At 45.9% G+C, this 20,749-nt stretch overlaps 1 protein-coding gene across 5 annotated transcripts in view; it reads left to right on the forward strand.

The window, feature by feature from the left end:
* The first annotated feature begins 17,837 nt into the window (after positions 1–17,837).
* Positions 17,838–20,749, forward strand: part of Fnbp1l (formin binding protein 1 like) — a 72,729-nt gene continuing 69,817 nt past the window's right edge. For 2 of the 5 annotated variants that reach the window (XM_075981469.1, XM_075981470.1), the window contains exon 1: positions 17,850–18,055. In XM_075981469.1, the coding sequence (XP_075837584.1) occupies positions 18,032–18,055 (24 nt within the window). In that variant the 5' untranslated portion in view covers positions 17,850–18,031. Of the gene's footprint in view, positions 18,056–20,749 lie in introns of all 5 variants that reach the window. The other 3 variants (XM_075981472.1, XM_075981468.1, XM_075981471.1) reach the window with 3 other exon arrangements.

Genomic DNA, 20,749 nt, shown 5'->3' on the forward strand with positions numbered 1-20,749 from the left:
GCCGGCGAACCCACTCCCACGCTTTGCAGACCTGGAACATGGCTGCCAGGTGCGCCGCAACACGATATAGCCGATATGTGGTTCACACGTGAGTGCGGAGCTCACCTAGACTTTTACAACAATGCTGTAACTCAGGAGGCTGGTGAACAAAGGCGCCTGTGCCAACACATGGTGTCGCTGGAACGCTGCAGGCAGGCATGGGAATAAGCGCACTCCCACCGACGTGTGGCGGCCCTGGGCAGTGGGGTGTGCTCCAACAGGTGAGTCTAAGCTGACAATAGGCATTGTGACTATGCCATTACTTGGTGGGTCTAGCACACGGCAGGTGTGTGAACGGGCGTGCACAGGCCACCACATGGCAGCCGTAGGACACAGAAAGCCAGCAAGCAGGCAGGCTTGAGCCGTCACATGGTGGCGATATGGAAAAAGACAGCCGGCAAACAGGCGTGCATAGGAAACTACATGGCAGCCCTGAAACACAGCCGGTGTGACAACAGGCATGTCCAGGCCACCACGCTGCAGCCCAAGGACACAGCAGGTGTGAGAACAAGGGTGCCCAAGCCGCCACATGGCTAGAACACATTTATTATATGTTAACATGTTGCATGAACAGGAGAACCTGTGCTACCAAAACACGGTGGGACTGAGAATGGAGGAGCTAAACTCTGATCATGCCTGGTTATCACACGGAATAATTTCATCACAAGCCAAGATGTATTGAATTGTCTGAGAGATCTACAGTTCCCTTTTTTCTCCTTAAAGGAATTCAAACTGAGGATAAACAATTTGTTTGAAGTCAGGTAGATTATGAAGGCTTAGAACTTACCCTGCATACCTGCAGCGCTAATCACCATCCTCAAAGATTGGGTTAATGTGTCTTTGTGACTGCCCTGACTCAAGCCTTTGAAGATGTCATCTAGATTAGGAAATACTACCATATTAACCCATTAGAACACAGACACAGTAAAGCCAAATGCTTTCCCTCCCTCTCTCCTTATGGCAGGAAAGGGTGAAAGTCAATAAACAAGAGTCCCCTTTCCACGCGTTTAATAGTGAAAGCCACAGTTTAAATCTTTTATTTATTTTTTGTATGTTGTGTGGGCATACCTATGCCACAATGTGTAATACCAAGGACAGCTGGCAGGTATCAGTTTTCACCTTCCTCCACCTGGGTTCTGGGATTTGGACTCAGGTTTTCAGGTGTGGTAGCAAGTATCTTTGGCTGTTGCTGGCTATGTTTTTGTAGTGACAAGCATCTAATTGTGGTCCAGGGACATGACTCAGGAGGTAAAGGTGCCTGTTGCCCGAGGATCTGAGTTCGGCCTCTGGCACCAGCATGGTAGAAGGAAGGCGAGAACCGGCTCCCGTGATGAGGCTTTGACTTCCACAATGGCGCCGTGGTTTACAACCTCCACACACTCCACAATCAAGAGTAAGACTTAAAAGCCTAATTGTGTGATTTTAGACAAGAGGTATTGTAATCTAAAATGATTTCCGTACTTTGTAACTTAATTTCTTTCGAGGCAGGGTAATGCGCTTCCTATTTCTCTAGAGTCTTGGCTGTGTGTGTATTTTCTCGGAATGGTTTTATCTTATGGACTTCCACCCTATCCAAACCTTGGTAAAGTACTGAATGCACTGGAATACATGAAATGTCTTGCGTTGATACATTGTATGATTTTTCTGCAAGTTTAAATATTTAGGAAGGTAACAACAGGAAAAAAATGAGGGCAAGGCTTGGGGGTACGTGCTTGTCATCTCCAATGCCTGTAATCTCAGTGCAGGGGAGACAAGGTCATCCCGGGCTAGGAACTGGACGCTATCTCAAAAATGAAATTTTATGTTACAAGCTTGGGAGTTGCAGTTAAATGGCTTTTTCTGTATTTTAAGTTTGCCGTCTTTCGCGTATTGTTCAATGTGTGACTAACAAATCCATTCACCAGGGTTGGTTTTATTGCTCGGCGCGGTGGAGCCACAGTTGCCCTAATCTTTCTGAATTCTGTTTATTGATTGCTTTGGTGAAAACATCGCATTAGAGAGCCCAGACTGGCCTCAAACTTGACACCTCGCCTGAACTGGTCTGCAGCTGATCTTCCTTCTTCACGCACTGGGTGCTGTCAGTACGGTCGGTTTGCTTATTTGGAAAGTAATTCACTGAATCCGGATTTCTGAACAAGGTTGAAAATGGTAGTCAGGGGGCTGGAGAAATGACTCAGTGGTTAAGAGCACTGGCTGCTCTTCCAAAGGTCCTGAGTTCAATTCCCAGCAACCACATGGTGGCCCACAACCATCTGTAATGAGATCTGGCGCCCTCTTCTGGCCCGCAGGCATACATGCAGACAGAATATTGTATACATAATAAATAAATAAATAAATATTTTTTAAAAAAGAAAGAAAATGGTAGTCAGATGACACCATTTCCGTGTGAACTGTCCAAAACTTGAAGTTTGAGAGCATTTGTTAATTTCAGAAACCTGTGATTGGAACTGGGGCACGTGCCTACAATTCAACCGCTTGAGAGGCTTAGTCAGCAGGGTTGTGGTCCAAGGCTAGTCTGGGGTAAACAGTGTTTGTCAAGGGCAGTCTACACAACTTTCTGTGTATTACACAAATCTAAAGGAATTGGCTCTTCTCCATTCTTCTTATATAATAATAATAATATGTTAACAATATTTCGCAGTAGTTATTTTAAGATCTCTGTTTTAGCATTTTGGTTTTATTCATGTGTAAGTTTGCGTGCCTGCTTGTCTGCCTGCGCATGCTCGCAGTAGCTGTGGATGCTAGAAGAGGATTTTGGCTTCTCCTGCACAGGAGTCGCAGTGGCTTGTGAGCCATCGGATGCGGTGCTGAGAACGAAAGCCAGGTCTCCTACAAAAACAGCAAGTTCAGTTAAACACTGAGCCCTCTCTGCAGCCCTTCAGACTTCCCTTTAATCTCCTTTAATCCTGTTTCTTTATACTCTGAAAGCAAACAAGAATGGAATAATAGGCACACGCATGTTCACACAGGCACGCGTGTGCGCACACACACGCACAGGTAAAAATCACAATTCTACAGTTTATCTTTTTATTAAAAAAATCTCCTTAGGGGACTAGAGAGTGTAGCGATGCCTCCGCAGTTAGGGCCCTTGCTGCTTTTGCAGAGAGTTATGTTTTGTTCCCAGCAGTCACGTGGCAGCTCACAGCTCACAAGTGGCTGTAATTCCAGTTCCAGGGGATCTGAATCCCTCTTCTGGCCTTGACAGACCCCCAGGTACACACACAGTAAACAGACTACTGTCAGCAAGACACACACACACACACTCACAACTTGTCTGGTGTGGTAGAGGGCATCATAATCCCAGAATTCACTAAACTGGGCTGGGAAGATTCTAAATCAGCCTGTACCATATAACAAACCCCATCTAACACACAGACACCTAAAACAAATCCAGGCAAGCCAAACAAACCCTCAAAACTATCTTAAGGATTCTTGATAATTACCAGGACCCGTATGGGAGACTCAGACCTCTACCTCCCAAAGAATACATGAAATATTTACAGAAATTGCCCAGTTTAGAGATTGAGTAACCCCAGGAATAATATCAAAAGAAAACATATTTCTAGACCCAGGGTTCCTAGCAGTGCCCCGGCTGGCTTTGTGAATATAATCAACTGCATGGTATTGTATAACTTTTGGTATTTCTTTCTTCTGGATACATCAGACAGAAACAGAACACTGAGAAAAGGAATAAACAGATATATTTTTTTAAAAAAATCTATATGCATTAAAATTGTTTATTTTTAACTACATGTGCGTGTGTCTGGGTGCGGGTATGGGTTTCTGTGTGTGAGAGAAGGTGCCTGTGGAGGTTGGAAAGCTGCTGGGGCATTGGGAGTTACGGGTGGTTGTGAGCTGCCTGGTGTGAGCACGGGAAAGGAACCCAGGTCCTCTGCTAGAGCTGCAAGGGCTCTTAACCGCTGAGTTGACACTCCAGGCCTCATAAACGGTTTTTGTTTGTTTTGTTTTGGCTCTTTGTTTTGTTTTCATCAGATTGCATGTTTGTCTTCAAAGAACTTCTTGGCTGCCAGTTTTGCTGAGACGGGCAGACGTACCAATAAAGGGGCACCGCTTCTGCCGTGGACTCCAGAACAGTGATCTCGGGGCTGTCGCCATCCTAGCTGTCAACGCAGATTCCCATCAAGAAATCCTTGACTGTCTACTGGCATTTGCTCGGTCAGTGAGGTCAGTTGTGAGCAGGTGGCGTGTCACCTTGAAGCAGGCTGGGCAGATTCCTACGATGCCAGAACACACGGGAAGTTTCCAGGAGGGGCAGGACGTCCGGCTCTTGTTATTCTTGGCCCTGCCCAGTGCAAGCAAGGAAAAAGCAGCTTGCTTATTAGAGACATAAATAAAGGCTTAATGGCCTCTAGTCGGGATCTGGTGGCCAAGGTTATTAATTACGGGTCTGTTGTCCTGAGCCTGAAACTGGAGCTCTCGGAGCTTCCGGTCTTACCCCAAACTGAGGGCGGAGTGCTTCGGCTCACCCCGTAAGAGTGCAAAACAGAACGCCCTGGCTCACGTGAAGAGACTCATTCTTCCTTTTGACTCTTTTCAGAGATATTCAAGGGATGACGTGTGTATCCTGAGAGGTTTCTGCGTTTGTGTTCTTCGACTATTTAGGTCAGGGCCACTGAGAGAAGGTGTGTGTTCTTCGTGTCAAATCACAACACGCTATAGCATTAGAACTTCTGACTTCCTAGGCCCAGGGGAGGGCCCGGGTACTGCTAGGGTTTGTTACTGTGATTCTGTAGCTGCGAACTCTTTTAAATAAATAAAGCATGTGCCTTGTGAGAAAATCAAATAGCACAAAAGAGTAACAGTGGCCTGAAAGACCTTTCTCTTCTCATCTCTTAGTTCCTCTGGTCTCCTTCCTGTGAGTCTTTTCGTAAGTATTCTGTATTCCGGGCTGAAAAGGACCCATTTATATCACATTTACTTTTCTTTTTTTTTCTTTTAGAGTGTTTGAGACAGGGTCTCACTCTTGTAGTCCAGGCTGGGCTCGAACTCACTATGGACCGTAGGCTGTCTTTGAACTGAGGACAATCATACTACTTCGTCTTCCCAAGTGCTGGGATCACAGGTATGAGCCACTACATCCATGCTTCTTCCTCTTTCAGACAGAAGGGAAAGCACCCTCTACCTACTGTTTTAAACCTTGTCAGAGCAAACTCTCTTATGAAGAGTCACTAATAAAGCCCTCCCTCCTCTCCCCAGGAGAAGAACTACAGACATACCTGTTAAAAATATTTTATAAGCCGGACTTGTTGGTGCAGGTCTGAGATTCTCCTCCTTGGGAGGTAGGCACAGGATACTCAGGAGTTCAAGGTCATCTTTGACTACGTGGTGCACGGAAGGCAAAAGAAACCCTGTCTCAAACAACAAACAGGCATCATTTATAGACAATGTTACTGATTCATTAAATCTCTGAAATCCATGGTGTAGATAAGTCTATTCAAATGCCCTTGACCTTGGGGGTTTAAAGCATGAATATTTGATGTTTCCAGATAAATACGGGATTCTCTATTAAATTTGAATTTCAGATAAGAAGGTGATTTTCTAGTCTAGTCAATGCCACCTGACAGTGTTGCTGGAGCTGACGTGGTGTGTGGTCCCGTATGATTTCAGCTAGTAAGATCGCTGTCTTAGTTCAGGTAAAGGCACTTGGATGCAACTGCCTAATGCGGCATTTCTCAAAATGTGTCCCCATCATCAATTGAAGCATAATTGTGTAAGCATTCTATGTAATCCTTTTAGTTTCTGAACTTGGGATTTAAATGGTAATTCTGTATTTTTAGCTGCTAAATTTGAGAATCTTACAGATTACTTCAACCAATAGTTTGTTTTAGAGAAGACCTAGGTAACATATGAAGGCAAACTCCTTCAGAAATATCTAAGTCTTGAGCTACATGTGTTTTGAAATCAGAATTAGAATCTTAGCTTAAAAGGGCTGGAGATATAATTCAATGCCAGAATGTTGCCTGCAGTGTACAAGGTCCTAGGTTTGAGCCCCAGCCAAAAACCTTAGTTGGGTCTGAACTACATAAATTGTAGATGACAGACACCTCCATCTGCATCATCTCTAACCCCAACCAGGGCAGTTGTCTAGGACCTTGTGCTCCCTAAAGAAGAGAACTCATGCCAAGTCACAGGCAGAGCAAGCAAATACTCACGGTGTATTTGAAGAGATGAGGAAGCAAGTGTGGAGAGGAGGTACCCTCTCCAGAGTGGGGACGGACAGAATTGAGGGTCAAGTCCCGGTTTGCCATCTCTCCTCCCCCTCCCCACTCTCAGGGTGGTGGGGAAGGTGTTCTTTGTAGAATAGGTGGAAGCTTTCTTAGAAGCCCTCTTCCCACAATTCAATAATTAGATGTGTGAACCTCCATAAGGGCTCAACTGCCCATAACATTGAGAAGTTTACTAGGGGAAAGGGCAGTGACCACCTGCGCTTTCTGGGGCTGGGGGTTGGGGATAAGAATGGGACTTGAAGACCAGAACTCTGTCCTATCTCTTATCTAGTCATCTTGGCTATATACCCAGTAGTAGTGGCAGACATACACAGGCAAAACACCCATCTACACAAAGAAGAAAATAATTAAAAAAACAAAACAAAACACTAGAGTTTAAGACCAATCTTGTTACACAGTTGGAAAGAACATGGTAGAACTCCATTTATTTCCGGGACTCCAGGAAAGTAGAATTCAAGAGCAATAAACTAGAGCATCTAACAGAAGACATTGCTAAGCAACAAAACACTGAAGAGGCTGCACGGCTACATTTAACCACCACAGCAAAAAGAGAGAAGAAAGAAATGGTTTAAAGATGGGACTTATATAGCCAAGTATGGTGGCACATATGCACAATTCCAGCAATTTAGAGGAGAATGAGGAAGGGGCAGGAAGCTCTGGGCCCAAGGCCAATCTGAGGCCAGCAGATGCTATCTCAGAAAGGGGTGGGGCACCACTTAGCACTAGGGATGGAGCTAAGCAGTGGATTCGTACTTGCCTGGCACGGGCAAGGTGGATTCAGTGCTCCCCTCAATGGAAGGCATTGAAAGCTAAAAGGATAGCAGAGCAGAAAGATTTAGAATGCTCTTAACTTGGCCATGTGTCTTACTTTGTTTTCTGTTGCTGTAACCGAATACCACAGATTAAATCACAAAGCTTGTTTGATTTCCTGCTCTGGTAGCTGGGAAGTTCAGGATGGAGCAGCCACATCTATGGAGGACCTTCCTGCTTTGGTTGACTCTTCTCAGAGTTCCAAGGCCATCCAGGGCATCACATGGCAAGACAGAGTAAGTTTGTTTACTTGGATTCTCATCTTTTTCTTTTTAAAATTACATTTATTTATGTGTGTTGTGGGATATTTTCTTAACTAGGCAAAGCTGTGCTGTATTTGTTTATGCTGGTGGAATATTATTTTAACTGTGTAAAGGTGTGTTACACTTATTTCTTCTGCTGCATTGGTTTAACAGTGTAAGGGTGTGTTACATTTGCTTGTACTGCGTTGCTTTAATTATGTAAACATGTGTTGCATTTGTCACTTTGTCTACCTAAGGCTCCTGATTGGTCTAATAAAGAACGGAATGGCCCATAGCTAAGCAGAGAAAGGATAGGTGGGACTGGCAGGCAGAGAGAATAAATAGGAGGACAAATCTAGACTAAAGAAAGAGAGAAGAGAAAAGAGAACAAGGAGGGCAGGGGGAACCTAGGACCAGAAGCCAGGAAACTGTTAACAAGACACAAGAAGTAGTGAAAGTAAGATATACAGAAGGAAAGAAAAAAATTCCCAAGACAAAAGGTAGATTAAAGAGAAACAAGTTAAGTTAAAAGAGCTAGCCAGAAAACAGCCAAAGCTAGGCTGAACATTCATAACTAATAAAAAGTCTCCCTGTTATGATTTGGAAGCTGGTTGGTGGTTCCAAAAGAAAAACACCTGGTACATATGTGTGTGTGTGTATGTGTGCATCTCCATGTCGTGAGGGTGCTGAGGCATTCAAGTGAAGGTCAAAGGACAATTTGTAGGAGTCTTTTCCTTCTGCTTCTACTGTGTGAGTTCTGGGGCTTGAAGACAGGTCATTGACTTGGTAGCAAAGGCCATAATCTAATCTACCCTTTCTTCTTATAAAGTCACTAATACAATCATGGGAACAGTGTGTGTGTGTGTGTTTCTGTCTTTGTAATCTCATTTGACCCCAATTACTTCCAGAGATGCCGCCTTCAAATACAGCAATTGAATAAAGTTTTCATCCCTTTAATACAATGGGGATTAAATTTCAGAATGAATTGTGATGAGTCATTCAAATCATACTGCCATTTAAAGAATTTATTTTGAAGACAAAGTATGTGGCCAAGGAACCATTCATTGGTGATTACTATGGGTAGAAAGAAGCCAGGTTCTACTCAAGGCAATGAAAGACTGACCTTAAGCATTTCAGAGGTCTTTAGGCCCGCTCCCCCTATTCCAGGTCCAGAGTATCAGTGGGGAACAACGGTTTGTGGGGTTGGGGTGAGCTAGGACCATCTTAGGACTCTCTTCCAATGCATTCCCAGGGAAGTTCTCCTTGGCTTCCCCAGCTATGGCTCACACAGGCTCTGGTGGAGGCTTTGCTTCCATTCTAAGGGACACAGAAGTGAGCGTTGGCAGTATCCATGTGGGGCTAACTCTGTAGACCTTCCTACTGTAAGAGCTGTGATCCTGGGATGACATCCACTTAGATTTCAAAGTGTGTCACAGACAGCCAGATTTCCAGGTAGAGATGCGTCACAGAGGTAGACCACCTGCTGAAAGTCCTCAGAACAGCGCTGTCTAATGGAATAGGGAACAAATAATCATGCTGCAGAATTTGGTCCTGAGCAAACCGCCCATTGTTGTCACCCCAATAACTGTGATTACTCACAAGAGACCCCTGAGATAGGACTTGACGGTTGATTTCCCTTGGAAGAGAGGGAGGGATGAAGAAAGTCACTGGACCCTCACCTGAGATCCCGAGAGCTCCCTCCTGTGCTCCTAGACATTTGTACGCAATTATGCCCTAATTCCACATGGCCTAGTGAGCTCAGGAGTGTCAGAACACACAGACTGGGCATGGGCAGTGGGGGTCGGGGAAGGAGTATGGAGGGGAAGCCTCTATCTGTGCAGCTATGGGGAAGCCACCACTCAGTGAGGCTGCTTTGGGGGGGTCACTCATTCTGTAAGTGGTAACTCCTCTTCGTGCTCTGTTAGTAAGCCCAATAAACTCAAGGGTTCACAAGTTGGGCTTTGGTGGAATCATACATTGGTCTGTCTTGTCATTGGGGGTTTTATAAGGAGAAGTAGGCGTTTGTTTACATTTCCCCAGGGAAAGAATGCTGGCAGCAGGCCACCAGTGTAAAACACCAGCCTGGGAAACCATAGGTAGGGAAGCTAACCCATGAGCTTGTTCAACAGGCAGGCCTGAGCTGGAACAGAGGGGCAAAGTCCTTGGCAGCAGCCCATCCTGTGTAATCAGAGAGAGGAGCATGGAATCAAAAGGGGTTTTTTCCCCCAGCTTTAAAACTTACTGAAAGATCACTGAGATGGCTCAGTGGGTAAAGGTGTGCTGCACAAACCGGATGACCTGAGTTTGATCCCTGGAGCCCGAGTAAAGATGGAAGGAGAGAACCGACCACATGTTTGTCTTATAACTTCTACATGCATGCTATGGCATGTGTACCTTCACACATCAAACACACATACACACATTAATAATAAATTCAATAAAAACAAGAGATGTATTGCTGTCTTTCATGTTGGGCTTGAGAATAGGTTAGAGTCTGTTATTCTCTTCCCTGCCTGTTCCTCCGTTTTGGAAGGAGCACGTCCGTCTTGTCCTTAGCCCACCAGTTTATTTTAGAATCACATATCATGTTTTGATTTCATATGCTCACAGTTGGAGGAGAATCTGCCTCAAAATAAATCACACAGGCTGAACTTGGTGACTCACTAAATCATAGCGTTAGGCTGGGTCACATCTGTTACCCCAGTGTTTAGAAGGCGGAAGCAGAAAGACTGTGAGTTGGAGACTAGCCTGGACTATATAATGCTAACAGTTCAGGGGTTAGAGCATTTACTGTCCTGTGGAGGACCTGAGTTCTAGTCCTAGAACCCAGGATGGGCAGCTCACCTCCCTGTCGACATACATAAGTAAAAACAGAAAGATAAACCTTAACAACAGCCAACAGCTGGATACAGCTCCAAGGCAGAATGCTTGTCTAATAAGGTATAAGACAGTGGTTCTCAACCTGTTAGTCATGACCCCTTGGGAGGAGTCAAACAACCTTTTTACAGGGGTCACCTGTTGGGGACTGTGAACTCCCAGACCATGAATTTCTTGTAAACAACTTGTTTTCCTATGCTTGCAGCTGCTTTGAGCAAACAACTTGTTTTCCTGTGTTTGCAGCTGCTCTGAGCACAAGACAGGGGAGTGGTTTCTGATGGGCTTGCAGCTGAGAGTTGGGGCGGTGTGGCTATTAGTCAAGGAGAGCCTATATAAGCTACCGTGGGACACAATAAAGTTGGTGTTCTTGATTCAAGTTGGCATTCTTGATTCAAGGGGGCACTCTTGGTGTTCTTGTTTCAAGAGTGACCCGTGTCCGTGTGTGTGTGTGTGTGTGTGTGTGTGTGTGTTTCAATCTCCAGCCCCTTGCCTGGCTCGCGAACCATACCGTAATGCATAGAGCAGCCACTGTGTTACAGTCACCTAAGATCATTGGAAAACACAGATGCTTACATTATGATTCATAACAGTAGTAATGGAAGAAAATTTATGGTTGAGGATCACCGCAACATGAAGACCTGTACTAAAGTCTGGGAGCATTCTGAAGGCTGAAAACCACTGGCTTAAGGCCTTGAATTTGATCTCTAGCAACTGGGAGGAAAAGGCAAATCAAACCTTGGGTCTCATGTCTGATTTAGATGACGCTAATTAAGGACTTTGGAGTTGACGCTGGAATGCATTCAGACTTCGGGGTCTATTGAGGCAGAGTGATTGTGTTTTCTATGTAAGGAGAACATAATTTGGGGGTCCTGAATGCTGTGGTTTGAATATGTTCTTCAACATTCCCATATTAGAAATTTAATTCCAAGACAGGTATCACTGTTCATGCCTGTAATTCCAGCACTCGAAGGCTGATACAAGAGTTTAGAGCCATCCTGGTTTACATAGTGAGTTCCAGGTCACTCTGGGCCATAGAGTGAGACCATATATCACAACAAAGTAAAAGAAGAAAGAAAGAAAATAAACCCTAGTGTAATTGTGTTGTTTTGAGACAGGGTCTCCTGTAGCCCAGGCTGGCTTTAAACTAAGGAGCTGAGCGTGACCTTGAACCCTGTTCCTCCTGCCTCTACCTGTTCTGTGCTGGGATTGCAGGCGGATGCAACCACATAAAATTCTAAACGGGTTTCCTAAGAATAACACTGAGAACTACGTGGGGTTTTTTTGCTAGTTGATATTCATATTTTAAAATTTGTCAACACAGATAACCTTCAAACACACCAACAAGTAGGAGAAACCACCGTAGTGGTTCAATTACTTAACTAGTGGAGGGCTGAGGAGAAGGCTCAGTGGCTCTGCTGATCTTATAGAGGTCCCTAGTTCAGTTCCCAGCACCCACATAGAGGCTCATAACTGCCTATGACTCCACTTTCAGGCGATTGGATGCCCTCTTCTGGCCTCCAAAGGTACCAGGTGCTTCACACAGTGCATATACCTACGTGCACTCATACATATTACATAATATAAACTTTTTTTTTTTTTTTGGTTTTTCGAGACAGGGTTTCTCTGTAGCTTTGGTTCCTGTCCTGGAACTAGCTCTTGTAGACCAGGCTGGCCTCGAACTCACAGAGATCCGCCTGCCTCTGCCTCCCGAGTGCTGGGATTAAAGGCGTGCGCCACCACCGCCCGGCTTCATAATATAAACTTTTAAACTAAAATAAATATCCGAAGAAAGCTGTAATATTTATTCTGTTGCTTTTAAGAGAACTTAGCTAAATATATAACTTTTTAAATTTTCTAAAAGTTATTTATTTTGTTTTATGTGGATTAATATTTTGTTCGCATGTAAGTGTGTACATGCCCGGTGCCCATAGATGCCAGAAGACATCTGGTCTCTTGGAACTAGACTTATAGGTGCTATAAGATGTCATGTGGGTGCTGGGAACTGAGCCCAGGTCACCCACAAGAGCAGCTACTGCTCTTAACCACCAAGTCATCTCTTCAGTCCCGTATTGAATTGTTTTTAAAACTGTACAAAAACGAAAGACAAAGATATGTAGAAGCAATTCACCTCTTTACACTTAACTCATTTGATGGTATAGCTCTTTACTTTGTTGGAGATAAGGTCTTCCTATATTACTTTCGCTAGTTTTCCTATATTAATCTGTGTAGAACAGGCTGGCCTTGAACTTGCAATGATCCTCTTGCCTCTGCCTCCTGAGTCCTGGGATTGCAGGCGTGCATCATCACCATGCTCAGCAGATACGGTTTTTTCTTCTTGCAAAGTTTCATTAGAACTATTACGGGAGACTGTTTAACTGTATTTAATATTGGAGAGTGGAATTCCCCGAAGGCATAGACTAGTCCTTCTCTGCACCTTGCTCACTTTCTTCCTGCTTTTCTCTTTCCTCTGGGGAGCCACCTTAAACTATGCCCTTGAAGTTTGGATTTCTTCCAGTTCTCAACAGCACAGAAAGGAATGACAACTATTAACTAGTTACTGCCATTCCTTCCTTGGCTGGCTAGTAGCGTTCTTTTCTTTGTGCAGGCTTCATTTGAAGGGTAAGATAGCTTTTGCCATTCTTCCTAATCATGTTTAGCTTGATCTTCTGGCCTACTGTCTTAACTAATCATTTTATTTGTGGACACTGCTTCTGTAGGTTTTTTCATTTGTTGAAACAGGATCTCCAGTAGCCCAGGCTGCCCTCAAACTCTTAGGTAGCTGAGGATGGCCTTGAACTCCTGATGGTCCTGCTTCTACTTTCTGGGTCGGGAACTTACAGGCGTGTCCCACCATCACATTTTAAAGTTAATGAAAATATTAAGATATTTCTTTTTTTTTTTTTTTGGTTTTTCGAGACAGGGTTTCTCTGTGGCTTTGGAGCCTGTCCTGGAACTAGCTCTTGTAGACCAGGCTGGCCTCGAATTCACAGAGATCCGCCTGCCTCTGCCTCCCGAGTGCTGGGATTAAAAGCGTGCGCCACCAACGCCCAGCTATTAAGATATTTCTAATGAGAGAAAGTTAATTGCTACTTGTGCTATCTATACTTGGGACGGTAGAAATTGCGCATGGTTGGTAATCACAGAGAGGACACTGGTACACACATGCAAGGGAAGCTTCCTATACTCCAGATAGTAAGTTGAACGAGGCTGTGCTTCTTCCTTGCAGCCAAGGGTTTGGAGCTTGGTGTGTGAATTACTACATATTCACAATGCAACGGTGAACAACTGTGCTTTACAGCCTGACTTTTAAAGAAGCCACAATTCACTTGGGGAAACAGAACCTGGAAAGCGTCTGAGATAAATGTTAAGGACATAACTAAATTATAAGACAATAGTTATTTTGCATCAATTGAAAATAAAAACTTTAAAACAGCCTACTCAGTGGAAAAAGAAATTATAAAAGGGGCTTGTGTTTGAGTTAATATGTGCTAAAAGGAAAAGTGTATCACTTGGTTTAGTAAGGACTGGAGTTGGGACAGAAGCCTGAAGGAAAACAACACCCTCTATCGAAGTGTTTTTCATAGAGGGGAAGAAACAGTGTATCGAGGTGTTGGCATATCTGCCCTCTAGAGAGGCAGGAAACCAGGAGTGCAAGCCTGAAATATAAATGCTCTCTATCAAAGAGCTTTTCATAACAGGAAAGAAACCGTGTATCAAACTACAGTGCTCTATCAGCCCTTCCTACCTAGAGGCAGGAGGACCAGGAGTTCAAGGCAGCCCGTTGGAGGTCGTGCTGGCCTATATGAGACCCTGTTTTTTTTTTTTTTTTTTTGGTTTTTCGAGACAGGGTTTCTCTGTGGCTTTGGAGCCTGTCCTGGAACTAGCTCTGTAGACCAGGCTGGCCTCGAACTCACAGAGATCCGCCTGCCTCTGCCTCCCGAGTGCTGGGATTAAAGGCGTGCGCCACCATCGCCCGGCCGAGACCCTGTTTTTAAAAAATAAAGGATACAGTGTAAAATTGGTTAAAATTGTGAAAGAGCATGAATGGATCTAGAAAATACCATATTGAGTGAGATAATCCAGACCCAGAAAGACAAATCTCGTATGCACTCATTCATAAGTGACTGTTAGACATAAAGCAAAAATAAATAAATAAATAAAACATAAAGTAAAATAAAAAAAAACAGCCTGCAATTCACAACCCCAGAGGACCTAGACAACAAAAAGGACCCTAAGAGAGACATACATAGATCTAATCTACATAAGAAGTAGAAAAAGACAAGATCTCCTGAGTAAATTGGGAGCATGGGAACCTTGGGAGAGGGTAGAAGGGGAGGGGATAGATGGAAGGGGAGCAGAGAAAAATATATAGCTCAATAAAAACAATAATATAAAAAGGAAACAAAGGGTTGCAAAAGTTGTGAAAGACTTTTTGTAGTAATGTAAGCATTCACAGTGAAATTACCTGGTGTGAGTGAGAAGGAAAAACAGAACACGCCACAAACCCGCTTAGGAGTTTATGGGGGTGTGTGTATAGGCCTGGTAATGTCGGCATGGGGGGGAGAAGGTGTGTGGAGGGGGTTGCTGAGGGCTGAAGGTGGCCGTCTAGCTTTTTAAAGGCTGCCCAGCGCATGCGCACAGGGGGATAACGGGGCTACATCATACACAGATGACGGAGCTCATGCATTTGTGCAAGGGCTCACACAGCTGCATTATATGTAGATGATGCAACCATGCCGCACGTGGGTCACGTGGGGGGCCCTTTAAGATCCCGGGGGCCATTAGGCACTTCTGCCTCAGGGCTTGTCCGTACATGCACAGCCCTATATGGATATAGGGTAGAGTATGTTTTGAATTCTATTATTATTTTTTAAAAACAATATATAACACTAGACATATTTATTCCTGTGTTGTAAGAACTTCTTTTTCTTTTTTGTGGTGCTGGATGTCAAATCCCAGATGCTGAACACAACAGACAAGGCTGCAGTGGTTAAAAACGAATATGTGATGGAAGTCGTGGTCCAGAGTTAAAGTGGTTCTTCCTACCTTAAGAAAGGTGGGTTTTCCCACTTCAAATGTTTTCAGTACGAAAAATTCCACACAAGTGTACCCAGCTGCTTGGGATTTCGTTAATTCCAGGTGTAGTCAAGTATAGACAAATCTCTACATCACACCAAATCTAGGTGGTTTTTTTTTTTTAATGTCTTTTTCAGAAATAAGGATTGAACCCCACGACTTCTCACATACTGGGCAAGTGCTTTGCCCACGGTCCCAATTTAAGATCTACTTCCATTTGTAAGAAAATGAGTTTTTTTAATGGTGGAGTCATTGTTATGCCCCGATCACAGAGTGCCCCCCAAGACCAACTAAGAGACCGAGTCCTGTATGTAAAAGCAAAGAGCCTTTATTATTCTTATACAAGTTTGCAAACTTGGACTCTCCCTGTGTCCAAGGAATTGGACTGATCGGAGAGTCCCAGCTCAGTTGGGGTTGGGTCTTTATAGTAGGAAAGGTGGGGGTGAGGGATTTCTAAGGTTGAGAACCCCTCATTGGCGGACATTTGTCTAGGGGTCTTCTGGGGAAAAGTGATGGGTGTGTGTTGGCAGGTGATCCTATCTACAATGGTTGGAACATCAGGAATTTCCTTTGGATGGTGTTTTCCTGGGTGGTCTCAGTTTGGGGTCTTTTTTGGAACCAGGTCTTGCCTTAGAGTAAACTACCAAGACTCAGCTCTCTATGGAGCTTGTCATGGATGTGTCCTATAGTCATGTTTGCAAGTTTCGGGAGATGAAAAATGGCTCAGCTTGGAGTCAAAGCATTTGCCTTATTAGAGAATTGTGTAGTCAGTATAGTTTTACTATGACTAATAAGTTATTTTATTTTGTTTTGTTTGGGACAGGGTCCATGCAGCTCTGGCTGTCCTGAACTCCCTGGGTAGACTGGGTTGACCTTGAAATCAGCTGCCTCTGCCTCTTAGAGGTGTAATTTGGTTTGCATTCCTCTCCCTACATCTTAACTTACAGGACTGAACTTCAGTACGATACATCTTAGCGCTGGAACAGGAGAAAGTCATTTAGAAAGTCCTTTCCACCGCTAATTAGTGTAACCTCTTATTGCTACATAAACTCATGCTATCTAGAGAGTGAGAGTAGAGGAGATTAGCACTGTTGGGAGACAGAGCTTCAAAGAATTCTGTTTGAACTAGAGAAATAAAATAAAAAGACTATAAAGTAAGTATTGCTTAGGCAATGTTTGGAAGACAGTCTATACTCACCCCCACCCCAGCACAGATTAGCCTAGAACTCCAGGAGTCCCGCCTTAGCCGCTCGGGAGGCAATAAGATTACCAGGGTGATGACTTACACCGGGCTTCAGAGACTCTCCAAAAGCATTTAAAAACCAGCCTTAGCCTAATTAGAAGAGAGTGTTCAGAAAAGGACAGCAGAGAATCTGTTGAGTGGTGGCTACGCTGCCCGGAGAGCTCTGGCTGTTTGCCTGGATCTCAGGTGGTGGTGGTGGTGGTGGCGGCGGAGCAGAACTGGGCAAACAGGAAGGCTGGGGCGGAAGAAGCTAGGACACCTGTCCAGGCCCTGGAGGGGAGGAGTTTCAATGCTGACACGAAGCCTGTTGCGGGGACCTTGGAATATTAGGTAGTCAGTCGTGACTCACTACTGAGGAGTACGCTACTAGTTATAGATTGTGTGTGTGTGTGTTTTAAGCAACGAGCAATTAATACTAAAGCATATGTTAGGGAGTTACCGAGCATACTGTACTCGGTAATTTAGTAGCACCAGCCAAATTTGCTGACTGCCAGTGCAGGCAGGCTGGGAAATAACTCAGCAGAGAGAAAAAGGAAGTTGGTGGTCCGCATCCCAGATTCCTATCAGAGGCAAGAGACGCCTCGGTTTCTGAACAGGGTGTTTGGCACAGTGAGGGGTGACATCGGGTCCAGAGAGCTCAGCAAAGCCAGAATCCGGGCTAGCACAGTGGCTCACCTCCAGCAGGTGTCAGCCCGGTTCGCTTTACACCAAGCCTCTCCTTTCACCATGGCAACTTCCCCAGGTGATTACCGGATCGTTTGTCTCTTTCAAAAAGAAAAAAAGATTTTCCCCGAAAGACAATCCAAAATGCTTTATGAAGTTTGACCTCTACACATTTTTGTGATTCCTAAGGACCCCAGGCTGAAGCAGCAAAGCCTGGAATGAGAAGTCCCTTAACAAGAAAGATTTTCCCCTAAACACACACACACACACGCACACGCACACACAAACGCCCCTCTGCTCGAACGTCTGGACGAGATTTCTTTGTCAGTGGTCGGCGGGGAACGCTGACGTGTGGGGTCGCCTCGCTTGAGTGGGGGGTCTCAGAGCCAGGCAGCGGACAGCGGGCGCCCTCCTCTCCTCTCCATCTTGGAGCAGGGGTCCGAGTGTGGCTTCGGCGACAGCGTCTGCACCAGGCGCCGCGGAGGGGCCGGGGGCCGCGGGCAGAGCGGAGACCCTCGCCGCCCCCCGCGCGCACGAGGGCGGGCCCGCCCCGATCCCAGCGTGCACCGCGGTCCGCCCCCTCCCCGCCGGCCCGCCCCCCCTCGGCCCCGGCCCCCTCCCTCTTTCCCTCCCTCCCGCGGCCGGGAGGCGGGGACGCGGCGCCCGCTCGCTCCAGTCGTGGCTCTCTCTCACTCACTGGGGAACCCGGTGGTGGCGGGCGGCACCTTCCGCGGCAGAGCCTCGCCGGCCCGAGCCTGAGGAGGGGAAAGTCGGGACGAACAAGCAGACAGCGGGGAGCTAGCCTGCCGGCGCCAGTCGCCTCAGGTTCCGCCATGAGCTGGGGCACCGAGCTGTGGGTGAGTGAGGCGAGCGGGGAGGCGCGCGCCGTCGGCGGCGGGAGGCGGCGGGAGCCCGGGGTGGTGGCGGCGCGGGGGTCCCGCTCCTCTTTGTGCCCGCGAGAGTCCTCCCCCCACCTCGGCGGGGAGGCGGCTGCCCGTGCTCCCGCCGAAAGGGGACTGGCCGTAGCCCTCGACGGCCGCCGCCGTCCCCTCGCCCGCCTCCGCCTGACTTGGCGGACGGACGGGCGGGCGGGCGCCCGGTCCTGCTCCGCGCCTTTGTACCCGGCGCCCGACGGCGGGAGAGGGGACCATTGTCCCGAAGGAGCGCCGCTCGCTCTCCCCGCGTCGCGCGCCGGGGCGACGCCCCAGCTCCAGGTAGGGGGAGCCGGGCGGCTTTGTTCCGAGCCCGGCCTCGGGCCAGCCAGGCCCAACCCACACGCCCATTTCCCTCTCCCTCTCGCTGCCTCCGTGCTCGGGACCCAGGGCGCCCGCCACTCCGCGCCGGCCAGCGCCGGCTGCAGCCTCTTCGGGCTGGCGGCTCGTGCCTTTTTGTGTGTGTGTGACCGGAATTAGGTAGAGGGATCGAGGCAGGGACGCGCAGCTTGCCCGAAAGGAGCGTGCGGCTGGCCGATGGCTTGATGTCCTTCCCGCTCGTTCTTTCTTCTCACTTCTCTCTCTCTTTTTGTCTTTCCTCCGTGCCTGCCTTGGGCGCGGGAGGTTCCAGACAATGCCCAGCGCCTGAGCAAGGTGCGGGCGGGAGGGTAAGAGGTCGGGGAATTCGCTCGGGACGCCGCCACCTGAGGGTGGAGGTGTGTTGGGCAGTGATTTCCCAGGTGCGGCCCGGAAGATTGGCGGCTTGGGGGCGCTGTCTCGAGCGCCGCCTGGCCTCTGCCACTCCCCTTTTTATCCCACCTGTGCATATTTTCCGTGCCTTTGTTTGCGAAAATCTCGGGAAAGCTCCGTAGGGGGTGGGGATGGGGGTGGGGGAGGAACAAGTTTTGAGTGTGTGCCCTGGCTGGGATTCGAATTCGTTTAATTGGAAGACCGAATGTTTTCTCATTTTCCACGTGTTGTACATCGGGAATGTTAGAAGTGACACTTAAAAGCCCATCTAGGCACCTACTTCCCCCAGCCCCAGGAATCTTTCTTCTTAACACGGCACAAGTGTTTGCCCAGTCTGCAGACACACCACTCCAAGACAGAATACCTCAGGAACCTCTCCGTTCTGATTCTTAGATTGCATTGATTGTTCTAATAATGGGAAGCATCATTTAGAGATGAATTGTGTAACATGAGATAGATTTTTTTCAGGCATTATTGTTCCTTTCTCATTTGCTTGTATGCTTGTTTGAGACAGTCTCACTGAAGTCATGACTGGCCTGGAACTCGCTATATAGACCAGGGCTGCCCTTGAACCCAGAGATCCACCTGCCTCTGCCTCCTGATTGCTGGAATTAAAGCTTCCCCCCCTTTATTTGTACATTTTATGATGGATTGCAGTGTCATCGGTGAATGGAAATAAGTATAGTTTTATTTTCCGAATTTATTATTTATCTATTCGGTGATGGCGATTGGACCCAAGACCTCACACATGCTAGCTAAACACATTACCATCAAACTGTATCTCCAGCCCCTTATTATTTTTTTTTTAATAAATCATGAGCCCATTTGTGTCATACTGTGGGTCTATATGGCAAAGAAGCCAGAAGATGGCATCAGATCCAATGGAGCTCTAGTTGCAGATAAAAGAGGCTCAATGTGGATGCTGGGAACCAAACTCAGTCCTCTGCAAGACCGGCAAGTGCTGTTATCCATAGAGCCGTCTCTCCAACCACTTATTTTTCATCTTTATAATTAGAAGATACTTTTATTTATTTTTTTTGCGTATTCAGATGACCCAAGCACAGAGTAATCTAGAAGGCAACAGAATTTTTTTTAAAGTACTTATAGGAAAACCATGAAAGAAAATCAAATTTAAAGAAATTCTCTTTGTATTTTACTACAGTGAAAGTTTTAAGAAAAAAAAAACAGTTCTAGGTAAAACTACATTTAATTTTAAAAGGTGATTGTTTGTGTTTGTGTGTGTAGCCCAGGCTAGCCCAGAAATGGTGGTGATTCCCTTCCTTGGCCTGAAAGTACTAGGATTACAGGTGTGAGCTGCCTTACCAGGATCAACGTTATTTAAAAAGTTAAGAATATGTTACATTCAGAAATAATTCCAGTCCTCCAATATATATTCTAATTTATTTGCATTAACATTTAGGTAATTTCTCAGTAATTTGAAAAGATAAGCAGAGTGATGGGAATTTAGGTTCAGATTAAAAATATTTTAAATAGAACTCAGAAATTTAAAAAAAATACTATTTTTCCATTAAACTTGAGTAAACATTTTTGGTAGTTTGAGGACTTGAGGGGAACATTTATTATAAATTAATAATGTAGACTCCACTATTATGAACTTAGTTCCTAAACCTTAAATAAATAGAACTTGGTATAAAGGATTGTCATTAGGAATGGACTGAACATAAAACTTTATTGGACTTTGTTTTCATTTTTTAAAAAAATATTTGTGTGTGTGTGCACGTTCGCCTAGGGAGGCCAGAAGAGGATGTCTCATTCTTTGAAGCTGGAGTTCCAGGTGCTTGTGAGTTGTCTAACGGATAATGAAGAAGCAGTATGTGCTTTTAACTGTTGAGCCATGTCTCCAGTCCC

The sequence above is a fragment of the Microtus pennsylvanicus genome, chromosome 7 (assembly GCF_037038515.1).
Source record: "Microtus pennsylvanicus isolate mMicPen1 chromosome 7, mMicPen1.hap1, whole genome shotgun sequence".
In the NCBI taxonomy this organism is placed as follows: Eukaryota; Metazoa; Chordata; class Mammalia; order Rodentia; family Cricetidae; genus Microtus; species Microtus pennsylvanicus.